General features: G+C 46.8%; 2 protein-coding genes across 6 annotated transcripts in view; both read right to left on the bottom strand.

Annotated features, from left to right (window-relative positions):
• Nucleotides 1-894: 894 nt before the first annotated feature.
• Nucleotides 895-2,778, bottom strand: LOC117054364 (histone H1.0). Its single transcript, XM_033163109.1, has one exon. It carries the CDS (start codon nucleotides 2,715-2,717, stop codon nucleotides 2,139-2,141), a length of 579 nt encoding a protein of 192 aa, XP_033019000.1. The 5' UTR covers nucleotides 2,718-2,778; the 3' UTR covers nucleotides 895-2,138.
• Nucleotides 2,779-7,692: 4,914 nt separating this feature from the next.
• TRIOBP (TRIO and F-actin binding protein) overlaps nucleotides 7,693-12,786 on the bottom strand; it is a 63,302-nt gene continuing 58,208 nt past the window's right edge. For 4 of the 5 annotated variants that reach the window (XM_033163103.1, XM_033163105.1, XM_033163108.1 and 1 more), the window contains 3 exons: nucleotides 12,528-12,641; nucleotides 11,119-11,205; nucleotides 9,863-10,024 (listed from right to left, as the gene is read on the bottom strand). In XM_033163103.1, coding sequence (XP_033018994.1) covers nucleotides 9,863-10,024; nucleotides 11,119-11,205; nucleotides 12,528-12,641 — 363 coding nt within the window. Of the gene's footprint in view, nucleotides 8,478-9,862; nucleotides 10,025-11,118; nucleotides 11,206-12,527; nucleotides 12,642-12,786 lie in introns of those variants that run through there. The other variant, XM_033163104.1, reaches the window with a different exon arrangement.

The following is a 12,786-nucleotide window of genomic DNA, read 5'->3' as shown; positions in this document are numbered from 1 at the left end:
TTACAGACTCCGCTAACCCAGAAATAACGCTTCAGGTTAAGAACTTTGCTTCAGGATAAGAACAGAAATCGTGCTCTGGCGGCGCAGCAGCAGGTCCCATTAGCTAAAGTGGTGCTTCAGGTTAAGAACAGTTTCAGGTTAAAAACGGACCTCCGGAACGAATCAAGTACTTAACCAGAGGTACCACTGTAACATACAAAATTGCATATGACAAATTCATTGCAGAAAGAAGTGTACATTGGTTAAAGCTGCATACAAAAATGTGGTTAGGAGAAATTCAAAATGCTGGTTTTCAGGAGGATTTTTTTTTTAACTAAACTGCTACAGAAATGTGGAGAATTTAAGATTGGAAAAATGGAGAAAGTGGGAGAACCGAAATTGACAGTTGGGTTTTCATGCATGTGTCTATTGTGCTCACAAATAAATTAACATTCCACAGCACTTAATCACTGCATATGCTGAAACATGCTTGCCACATATTGTGGATCAGTTTGCATAGGACTAAGGAACCTACTTGCAAATTGGTTGGCCTTTTCCCTGTAAAACACACAACTTTTTCTTAACTGCCTTTTTTCCATTGTAAAGTGAGATCATGCCTTGCTAGGCTGCCATCTAGTGGCTAATGATGTGGACTTTTTCATGGTGAAACTTTCCATTCATCCATATCCTTCACAATAACCCAAGAAAGTGTTCCCATAGTTTAGACACCAACAGAAGTTCCATTGCACTTTCACTGGTGCAGAACTGTCTCCCCCCCCCTTTAAATTTTACAGAATCAACCACGCACGGTCCAATTTTGAGAATGTACAGCTGAGCCTGAATTTTCAATGTTTAAAGTTGTTTTATATAGCTGTATTGCAAAAGACAGTACACTGTGGGAAACCTAAGCCATTATGCTGTTTACATTTTATTTTATTTTTGACTCTAAAATTACAAAGACAGCTAAATCCTTCTTGCACAAAATTACACATACAAAATAAAATGGACAATCAGCTATCAGTCCTATGAGAATCTTCCATTGTTTAAACAAGCATACCTTTTTAAAAATAAAAATGGGAGTACTGAAAATTATCCTTTCCATTCCCCCTCATGAGAAAAAAACCCAATCCCAAACCTAAGCAATGGTAACACAGCTTTATAAAGTTACCTAAATAACAAGTCTGTCCCCCTCTACATTCATTCTTCCCTCCCTCCCCCAATCAAGATCCACAATTGAAAAAATAAAGATTGCTGGAGGTGTAGGATGCACTGCACACAAGACTTTAAACACAAAAAGCTGTGGATTAGGAGGCAGGCACTGAAGGGTTGAGAAGAATGGAGCTTGTTAACACCTTCTCCTGGAAGTTGCCGGGACTAAGACAGTGGTCAGACTTGTTTGGAAAGAGACAAGAAATTAAATTTTCACTCTATCCCCACTTTGTTGTGGTCAAACTACCATGATTCTAAATAGAGGATCCCCCCCCCCGCTTCATTTTAATTCCTTGTCTCCAACTCTACCACCCACTCCAGACAACAGCACAGTCCTCTCCTTGAAAGAGCAGTGAAAAGCTTATCTCAGTCCATCCAGTCCTTGCCAGGGCTAGAAAGACATAATCCTACATGTATGCAGTTACATTAGAATCTTATCCACCATGAAATTTTGAAGTTCTGTAAAAAATGAAGTTACCCTATTCCATCTTGGGTGGCTTCCACTATTAGTTACATTTCTTAATCCCACCATTTCAGGGCCTTGGCTAAGAAAGTCATCCAAAGCAAGTCCCTTTCTTAATTCAAATATTTCTAAAAAAATCATCTCCAAGCAATAGGAACATTAAAATATTCCCTTATCTGACCTGGTGTTCCCTCATGCTCAAAATACAAACAAATATTGCATACCTTTAAGAGGGAGGGGAAGAAAGATGAACACAGAAATCTATTTTAAAAATTCTAATTGGGGGAAAAAATTCAAACCAAAAAAAGGGGAGACTTTCATATTGATGAGTGTCATTTAAAAAAGCTATCAATTGAAAGCATTATAGGCGGAATAGTTCAGTCTTTTATAAAGCTGCAATAGAAAGGAGTAGAGAACAAAGAAGGGATCTATTTACAGAGTAGAGGTCAAGAAGAAAGTCCAAGAAAGAAGGTCCCAAGCTTGCACATCACTTTTTCTTGGCAGACTTCTTTGCACTGGACTTTGCTTTGGGTTTCGACGCTTTTGCCTTTTTAGGCTTTGATGCTTTCACTGGCTTAGCTTTAACAGTCTTTGGCTTCTTGGCTTTCTTTGGAGCAGGTGCTGGCTTCTTTTTGGCTTTTTTGGGTGCAGGTTTGGACTTCTTGGCTGGTGACTTGGCAGCGGCCTTCTTGGGCTTGGCTGCTTTCTTGGGTGTTGCGGCCTTCTTGACTTCCTTCTTGGCCTTCTTCACGGGTGCTTTCTTGGGCTCATCCCCCTTGGCCAGGCGGAAGGACCCTGAGGCGCCGACGCCTTTTGTCTGCTTGAGAACACCTGTCGTCACCAACCTCTTGATGGACAACTTGATCTGGGAATCGGCGTTTTCCCCCACTTTGTAGTGGCTCTTGATGTATTTCTGGATGGATTGGCGTGAGGAGCCAGCTCGGCTCTTTTCGGCTTGGATGGCAGCCACTATCATGTCCGAGTACTTGGGGTGGTCCGTCGACTTCTTGGCTGCCTTGGCCCGCTTGGGCTTGGCAGCAGGTGCCGTTGACGAGTTCTCTGTCATCCTTGGTTTGGAAGTTTCCCTTCAGGAAAACTGGCTCTCAGCACGTGGGACTCCTCCCTTGTTGATGAGGGGAGCAACACCTTTTACCCCCCTCAAAGAGCCTCCTCGCGCGAGTGTGGCTGTCGCCCCCCTTAAGGCTCCTGCTGGCGGGGTGTGGTCTGGGCAGCCGTCCCAGCGAATGCCCCCCACGGAAACTTAAGCAGCTCCGGACTCAGGCCTGCTGTGCACCTGACCAGCTTCTTCTGTGGGCAAGCGGCCACGGTCAGCCCTCGCTGGCGTGGCTCTGTCCAGCGGCCCGGTCCCTGCTCGCCCCCCTCTTTCCCCTCTTCTCTCTCCGGGGCGCCACTGGACACCTCCTTCCTCCTCCGCCGCCGCGCTGCTGCCTGTGCCTCCCGCTCTGCGTCTGGCTCTCTAGGCAGCAGCCGGCGCATCCGGGTATTTAGCGCTCAGGCGCGGACCGCGGTGAGGACAGGGCTGCTGGCTGCCTGTTCAGGCCCCGAATGGCGCCGCGCCGCTGACATCTGTGTTTCTTCCGCCGCCTAAAGCGGCTTTTTCCCGCGTCCCCCGGCGCCTTCTGGGCCCCGCACCGTGGCCGCCGGCTGCTCCGGTCCTTGAGCTCTTGGGCCCCGCCGCCGGCTCGCTCTCCCGCCGTCCCGCGCCTCCTCAGGGCGCCCCAAACGGCGCTGGGTGCGAGTGGGGCGCGGCGACATTTCCCCTTTGCGCCCCCATAGCCGAGCAGCCGAGGGGAGCCCCGGCAGGGGGAAAGGCGAGGACCAAGGGGCACCCCTGGGCCACCGGGGGACCCCCGTCCCGGCCCTCTGAGCGCCCCGAGAGCCGCGCAGGGGCCCCGGGAGCAGACCCCAACTAACACAGGGAGCCCCGAGCCAGGCGAGGCTCAGCTCAGACCTGGCCGGGGAGGGGGGAGGAGTGACTCCCCCAAGGGTGGGGGGGTCTTTAGGGGGACCCTTGCCCCCCATCCCGTGGACCCCCTCCTCCAGACGCCCCCTCCCCGAAGCCCTAGCGCTGCAAAAACTTTCCTTTTTGTCGGATGGGAAGTTTGCAGCCATCCCCTCCCCCAAGGAGCACCTGGCAGCCCCCTGCTTGGACTTGGGGGTCTATGGCTGGGGTGGGGGGCACAGGCCTGACTTGCTTGAGCTAAGGGGTAGAAAAGGACAGAGGGGGAGTTTGCCTCGCTAATACTTGGTCCCCAAAAAAAGTATTTCACTGGCCGCAGTGGTTTTCTAAATAACAACAAGTATGCCTATATAGGAAAGGATTGGGGAGGGGGGACGCCATGCCCCCATATCTTAGTCATTCTAGGGTCGGCGCCTTTTCAGAAACTCCCCACCATTCCTGCACTACACCTGTCCCCCCGCCCCCGGATCACTTTGAACCCCCACAAAAATGTTATCGAGATTTACATAGGCTGTTTTGTTCCTCCTTGGATTTTCAAGGTGGAGTCGATCCTATTACTTAAAAATACTTTCTCGACAAAAGTTATCGGGGAGGGGGGAAAGGTAGGCGACGAATTGGGGTGCAGGGCAGTTTCTTTAAATGTGTTAACCCTAATTTCCCAGTCCTGTGGGAGTGCTTAACTGTTGTTAGGAGATTAAATGTACGTGCCATCGCCATCTTGCTGGAAGAACTGAGGTTGTTTTTCCCCCATCTCCCCTCTTCAGATTTTTTTATTCCTTAATAAAGATATTAATTAAAAGCGTTGTGGATGCAAAATTGAAGATGCGCAGCTGCAATCTGACGGCTTGTGGTATTGAGTAACTCCGGGGTAGGAAAGTAAAAAGCACCTCTAGAATACTTTTTAAGAATTATAAAAACAACCTGGGATCCTAGCAACACGGAGAGCACACTAGCAACAAATATATGTATATATAATCGGGCACTTTGGTACCTCTGTCTCCACCTCCCCCCATCCTCATAGAATCACCCCACCCAACCCCATAGCAGCTCAATTTAAGGCTTTAAAATGTGCGCTTTGCCTTTAGCTTTATTTAAAAATGATCATGGGGAGTGCCGTTCTATGGCTGTAGCAGGCGAATAAACGTCAATATATTTGAAATGCTCGTATCATTTCTAGTGTTTTTATCTAGTAGAGTTCTTCCTCCCAAAGCAATCGGACTGATGTTTGTCTACTTGGAATAAGTGCAAACACTAATTTAAATATTTTAAAAGGAGTCTTGTGTCCGGATGTGATTCTACTCAGTGCGGGAGAGCTACAGACTTGCCTGGTAGTGTTAACCCACCACTAAACACGGTTAAGTTGTTTAGGGAGTTCCAAAGTGAAATGATAGCAGGGGACGGGGAGACCCGTCCGCACACACCTAGCCCCTTTCCATTGTTTGGATTCCCGGTCTGGATAAGGGTGTGGGGTTCCAGGATCGTCTTCCTTTAGTAGCCTCCACCCTTTGCCACTATCCTGATGAGTGCATGCATATATATAAACTGTATATATAAGTTTTTGCATTTAAGTTAAGAGAGTTTGTGAAACACGCACACACTTGGGTGCGGGGATGGAGCGGCGGGTAGATAACGTGCTGTTTTGAAACTCGTTTTTTTTAAAGTGTCTTTCATCTTGACTTGCTTTACGGAGATAACATATCAGAAACGTTAACAGGGGAGAGGATTGCATTAGTGTAAGTTCTGAATGCCCCGCTAACCAGTATTTTAAAGGGGGTGGGGCGTGGATTTTTCTGTAGGAACAGAAAGTTATCGATGCAGCAGGTAGAGTAAAAAGGAAAACTGCAAAGGGTGTTTTTCGAAAAAGGCAAAGATGGAGTGTTTTTAGTGAAGTAATGACAACGACAAAAGGTGAAATCGCGCTTTTAAAATTTATTGTGGGCTGAGAAAATTGTTCTCATGAAAGTGGCTTTATAAGGGCTGGGCGAGTGTTTAGTGAAGAGTTGAGAATGATCCTGAAAAAGGAGCATGCAGCCCCGTGCACAATAGCCCATTGACAGCCCTCTGTTGACAGTAGTCATAGCTGCTTTGAAGAGCCTCTCATCAGTCAGCTGATTAATTCTTAAAGAGAAGAGCTCTCTCGAGTCGCTCTGGGCCACCGTAGGATGCCCGAGCCGTGGCTTGTGGGAAATGTAGTCGGCACGCTGCTGGGTGCCCTCTGATGGGCAGCAGCAAATGTAGATCTCTCAAAAATGCGACGGGATAGGATTGCCGTAAGCAGCAGCTGCTGGCTGGCCAATGCACGGCGCCTGTCGAGAACGCCTCCTTGCAAGGATTGCCCCTTCCCGCTCTCCACATTACCCGCACACACGATATAACAATTTTTTATTTTTTAGCAGATTTCGTTCTCCTCAACCGTAAGCAAGATCTCGCTGCCTTTGTTGTACCGCTGATCGAAGCCACTACAGCGGTTTTCTTTTTGATTTCTCGCGGTAGGTGTTTTACTTCCCTTTTTGTGGTTTGCCACAGAACTAGTGGCTTCCTCTCGTATCTCCACCGATGCATCAGACGTTTTTTGGAGCGCACCTCGGTGACAGAAATAAGATCAGAAACGGCTTTTTAATGGGCTGTTGTTCTACATGCGTTTTGCCGAGTAGAAAGGCTGTTGAGCTCAGTTTCTTACTTCCGAGTAAGACGGCACTGACAGCCATTTTGAAGAGCAAATTTGCTTTCTTAAAAGGAAACTTCGATTGAAAAGGGAATTTTAAGCAGTAGGTTTACATACAAACCTGTGGCAATTACTAACAGTGGTTCATATTTAAGATGATTCTATTTTAAAACTCAGGATTTCAATGCTTAGCCCCATCACATATCTTATTACTAAGGCAAGAGGTGGAGATAAGCAATGGTGTAAATGACTTACCGGTATTTTAAAAACACTACCTTTCTGCCACGCTAGACAAGAATTAAATTTCCTTTGCGAGTTACCTCATTACCAGGTACTGAAGATACCCACCCCCAGTTTTGTCTACCTTTATTTCACCCCCTGCAGATGCTCCACCTGTCCATCATCTGACTTGTGACAGGTAGGTAATGGCCCCATCCACCTGTCAATGTTGGCAAGTGGAAGATGACAACCAGGCAGGATTGAACCCTGCCACCCATCAGCTGATGCACAGTGAGGGGTTCAATCCAGCTTTCTGCAAGGATCTACTCTGTTAATGTCACCAGCCCATTGGGGTGATTGACAGGTGAGCATGGTTTCAGAAAAACTGATGTGGGCCAAACTGCAACCTCTGACAGGCCAGAGGTCCCCCACCCCTCCTTCAGGACTTTCGTCACAATGCAGCGCAGGCCATGGGTGAGGCATGAGGTCACCATATTACTGAAGTTAAGATGATCTGGGTAAATTCTGAAGTACTGGTGTTCTTTGTGACCACTCTCATATCCATGCTACTTCCAAGGATTAACTTAGGGCCAATGGATGCATTACATGTAACTTTAATGTCAAGCCAGCTTTTTCTCACAAACCAACTCACTGTGCTCAACATCCAGATTGATGAATAATTTTAGTGAACTCAGAGCCACATTTATGTCACCTTGGGTTCCACAATAGAAGAAAACCAAGAAACTAATATGAGAAATAAAATTAAATGAGCACCGTAAGGACTGCTGTGGTCCTTTCTGGGTCTATGATGATAGCCTTTGGTGGGGGAAATATCAAGACTGGTGCTTGTGAGGTTTATAAATGCATAGATGGATCTGCAAGAACTATTGTTTCTTGTTTTACAATACTGTACGTACATAATGGTCAAGCAAGCTACAGATAAGTGCCAATTATGACGATACCAGAGAAGCAGACATCGCTCTTCTGCGAATGCATGTTGAATATTTACCAGGGCTTAAGTTAATGTAAAGAATTCATGTTAAGTGCCAATTATGATGATACCAGAGAAGCAGACATCGCTCTTCTGCGAATGCATGTTGAATATTTACCAGGGCTTAAGTTAATGTAAAGAATTCATGTTAACTACTTTTGCTGACCCCAAAAAGCAACACCATCTTTGGTATTTGAGGATTTTTATTAAGTTAGGTTTATAATTGTGCAGAAAGAAAATTCAGCCACCTTCATCATTTGGCTCTGGCAACATTAGCAGTGACATCCCTCCCCACAGGAACACACAGGTGGAAGACTAGCTTCTGGAATGTGGCCGGTGCTGACTTTGCAGTAGGATGCATAGACGTTTCATCGGCATAAAGGGGGGGGGGGAGAGAAAACAACTGCCTTTGCTTTTAGTACATGAAAACAAACGGCTGGTCCCAAACAAAAAACCAACCAACCCATATTCTCAGAACAAAACCAGTTTCATCTGAGGAACATCTTCCTTCTCCTGGCACAGTGCATCACAAAACATGGATCACTGTGGATCAATGCCGTCCATCCAAGGAGACTTGCCATAAACTTGGAACATGTGTAAATTTTGTCTCTTTGCTTGGAAGCAAGAGGTCATTTGTGGTTTCAGATATATTCAAGGACCTGGAACAAGGATTCTGTTATGACTAAAAGAAGGCTGGGGAGAATCTCTGGCTCTCTTCTCTTGTCAACTGCTGGTTAAAAACATAATACAGGATTTTAAAATATAACACCCCACCCCCATATAAAATATACTTTCATGTATAAAATCCCAAAGAAGGTGCAAGTAGTAGAATCCAGCCCCAAACACGCCGAGTTATGTAGGTGCATGTGATGGATAGTCTGATGGAGGCTTGGTCCATTTCCTGGAGGGGGGTGCTGGTTGCTAGGATACAGCTTTGTCGTCCAAAGCAAGGTGCACAAAGCTGACTAACCTATGGAGCAAACAGACAAAGTTAAGGAAATTGACTTACACCTGAAACGTACCAAAATGTGCAAAGCTTAGGAGATGGCAGTCATCATACCACAGGTTTAACAGTTCTTGTTCATAAACTTGTTTTAGACCCAGAACCATTTTAAGGAAGCACAGGCCTGAATTCAGGCCTATAAAACTGTTTCAGGATATTTATGGTATTGGCCTGAATACAAGACGCACCCGCAAATAAGCCACACCTTTAAAATTCAAGGCTTATTTGCGGGTGTGGCGACGAGCGCTCGCTTCCGAGCGCACTGTGTGCCCGCCTCCTGGCACTACCTCCACAAGCCAGCGCCGGGGGGAGGGGCAGGTGGGATGCACGCCATTGTCCCAATGTCCCTCGTGGGCAGCTGTTTCAGCAGCGATACCCTAAGGTCGTGAATATAAGCCGCACTTTAACTTTTCACAATCAGAATTTGGGGGGGGGGGTGGCTTATATTCGGGCCAATACAGTAGACCCTGTAGAGCAGAGATAGCACATCTCCCATCATCCATGCATGTTGGCTGGGGCTGATAGGAGTTGGGAGTCCAATGGAAAACTAGAGAGGGGGAAACATTACGGTACTCTTGCTGCAGAGAACAAAGGAAGTGTTCACATCTTAATACTGGTATTTTTAGATACAGTGGTGCCTCGCTAGACGAAAATAATTCGTTCTGCGAGTGTCTTCGTAGAGCGATTTTTTCGTCTTGCGAAGCACCAATGCAAACCGCTAGTTTTCGCTAAAAAAAAAAATTCGTCTTGCGAGGCAGCCCCATTGACTTTTTTGTCTTGCGGGCAGCCTTCTGCTAGCGAATGCCGTTCGTCTAGCGAGTTTTTCGTCTAGCGGGGCACCACTGTACCTGGGTCACCAGAAGAATTCTGCAGGCCAATTCTGAGCTTATGTAGGGAGGGCAGCCTGCTGCTCTAGGCCTAGCTTCAAAAATAAAATGAAAGTTGGCAATTCAGACCTGTGGCAAGTGCAATTTCTCCCTTCCCCTGGAGCCTGTTGGGCAATATGGAAAAGGGGGAGAGAAAAAAAGGAATGGCCCCATCCAGTTTTGGGTATGGACCACCCTACTCACCTCTAGCATGTGTGCTGCCACATGCTACACCCACACCCACACCCGAGAATGAAAGCAAGAAAATAGCACCCTCCTAGAACACTCTTCTTGAAGGAATAGCTTCACATTGTTTTATGGTAAGACTAGTTTTGATCATTGGCAAGCAGAAGGCAGACCAATATAAGTGCCATCCCCCTGGCTGGAAGCAAAGCTGGCCTCTCAAATCCTGTCCCTGCCTTTGCACCCTTGCTCGTTCATAGCTCCACCTGACGTTCCCTTATCAGGCCTGATAGCTGCTCCCGTCTACTTGCCGATACTGTTGTGCAGCATCTCCTTCTCTTGCAAGGCTGCCATGGCCAGGCGCAGGTGCTCCTTCAGCTGCTCAATCTCTCGCTCTGACCGCTGTTTGATGTGGTTCAGCTCCATGTAGACATCCTGGTATTTCCCTGAGGCAAACCTCTTATCCTGCAGGGCAAAAGGAACACACACACTGATAACTGGTATCCAACCCAGAGTGAGACTCGGTTCAAATCCTATTCTCCAGGATATCCTGCAGTCTACATACCAGGCATGTGGAACCTGTGGCTCACCAGATGTTCTTCAGACTTCAGCCCCCAGCTAACAAGGCTAACCAACAGGGATGATGGGAGATGGGAGTTCAACAACATCTGTATGTCTGTGCTGTCCTCTGCAACAGTCTCATTCGCTGATAAACTGAAGTAGAAGATTTGGAACAGGGGCAGGGGACATCAGACCTGAGGGCCAAATGCGGCCCTCAGTACTTTCCCCAGGAAACACCTTCCACTCAAGTGCTCTTGGCCCAGCTCTGCATTCAAATGCTTTTAGCCTGGCTAAAACGTGTCCTTGAAATGTGATAACGCTTTTTGCTTGCCAGGATGTAAGTGTGTGTTTCTCCCTGTATAAACCTCTGACATGTACATGGCAGGAACACAGCCTACTGTTCAAAGTTGAGAATCAACTCCATTGCTCTACCTACTTTTTGCCTCTGGCCCTGCCTACCACTGGCATGTGCTCCATCTGGTTAGCCACCGTGAGAAGATGGGCCATTGTCTGGTCCAGCAGGGCTGTTCTTCTGAAGATCTGCCGTTCTTTCCCATTTTCCCAAAGTCTATGCCTTCAGCTTCCTCTGGCCCTCGATGGTACAGAAAGGATGAAAGCAAGGAAATGAGTGCAGGGGAGACTTATTCTGACCTAACTTAAGAAGCTGCCTTATACCGAGCCAGACCATTGGTCCATCTAGCTTAGTACTGTCTGTACTGAGTGGCAGTGGATCTCCAAGATTTCAGATGGGACTCTTCCAGCCCTACCTGGAGATGCCAAGAATTGAACCTGGAACTTTCTGCATGAAAGCAGATGCTCTACAGAGCAGATTGTTGTTGCAGGTGGGAATCGCACAGTGACATCAACATCAGGGTACCACACAGAAGTCAGCATACAGAGTACAACCAACTATGGCCCTGCCTGCAAGACTTGAGCAAAGGAGGGGCTCTGCCTTTCCCATGCTGACGAGTGAACCTGACTTGCTACCAGGAATCTACCTTTTGCATCATTTGGAGTTCGTCCCTGAGACACCGGATTTCTTGCTTCAGGTACAGAAGTTCGTTCTCCTTCACTCGCAGCAGCACCTGCAGAGAAGAGCAGAAGGGGAGAGGTAAGGAAATGGGTTGAAAACTTGCCGAGGGTGCAGGAAAAGTAGGTTTCCTAATCCCCTTGGGAGAGAATAAGCAACAATAGCTAGGTTGCTCAAGTGTCCCATATAGCATATTAGCAAAATGGCTTCTGGTACGAAGCAGAAGATCAGAACACACACACACATTTTCACGAATGGGCCAAGTGGCCGTCTAAGAGTGCAATCACACTCAGCAAGTCATCCATCTTGAGCAACAACAATTAGGCCTCATCACAAGCTTCTTCAAATAACTACTTCACAGCCTACGGCAGCTTTTGGGGAGGGAAATAGGTTGCCCCATGTCAAAGTCTAGCTACATTATCCCTCAGAAAGACAAGTTATGTGCCTCTGCTTCCAATGTTCTGACCAGCATGGATCATAGCACACCACTGCAAAACAGTGTTCACTGTGGCACACCAAGAGCCAATCCAATCCAAGGTTGTCAGACACCAGTGGGGGTTAAGCAGCTGCAAGCTGATAAATGGCGGCCATCTTCCCTCATGGCTGTCGCAAGTTAAACGGGTTGTGTGAAGGGGCCTTGAGTTTTATAGTTTCCTTCAGATTTAACCACCTGCTTGGGATTTCTGTTTGCTAAACAAATAATCATTTCTAGATTCAAGTGCTTTCAGCAAACTGAAGGTAAAATCAATTTAAAGCCGAGTTTCTATTTTGATTAGTCAGACTTACGGCTTGCTCTTCCTTTGGAGGAGTTCATTGTGTTTTACACATGGTTCCTAGGCACTGACTATGACATTTTACGTTAAGTTTCTTACTCTAAGTTTCTAAGTGGCCTGATTGTATAGACATTCCTATTGAAACCTGCTTTGATTTTTTAAAATGATAAAACGTGTAACTCTTTGCTATTTCGTCATGGCATTGCTTGAGTATGAAAAGCTTCACTGTCTTTACAGTGCTCACAACTGCCATCTTTTTACTGACTGGGCTGCCCTAAGATTACTCAGGAAGCCCAAAGCCAAGGGTAGCTCACACAAAGTCAGACAATATCCACTGTCCTCCAAATCAAAATGACTCTCCTTAGCTGCTGTACTCCATGTTTTATCTGCTGTACAACCATTTCAAGCACAGTTCTCACAGGCAAATGCACAAACGTTTCCCCTTTCCAGCCTTTGATATCTACTCCTTTCCAAACCGATTACTCTTCTCCTGACACTTTGAAAGCAGCAAGCTCTCAGATATAAGCAGCATTTCATATCTGAGACACTTGGCGCACAATGGGCATTGAACCAGGCTTAAAAAAAGAAACAAAGGAGTCCTTACCTCTAGCTCACAAGAGTTCCTCTCGTTGTTGTGCGAAGCACCATCACGTGAGCCTTCGGCTGCGATGAATGCTCGTAGTTGCCCAATTTCCTCCGATAGGCGCCTCTGTAACTCCTGGGGACAAGGAGGGGAAGAGTCAGGCTTTGTTTATCTGCTGCTCTTAAACAAACAGGCAGATACTTGGCATCTTACAAAGCCTGTCTTTCCAGGGATTCTTAATGGAAATAGCCAAGTCCTAAATGCCCCCAGCTTTAAAATA

The sequence above is a fragment of the Lacerta agilis genome, chromosome 10 (genome assembly GCF_009819535.1).
Source record: "Lacerta agilis isolate rLacAgi1 chromosome 10, rLacAgi1.pri, whole genome shotgun sequence".
Classification (NCBI taxonomy): Eukaryota; Metazoa; Chordata; class Lepidosauria; order Squamata; family Lacertidae; genus Lacerta; species Lacerta agilis.
This window is presented reverse-complemented; position numbering and strand designations above follow the sequence as displayed.

Coding starts and splice junctions, on each gene's coding strand:
- LOC117054364 (XM_033163109.1), bottom strand. CDS start 2,717: ATGACAGAGAACTCGTCAACGGCACCTGCTGCCAAGCCCAAGCGGGCC.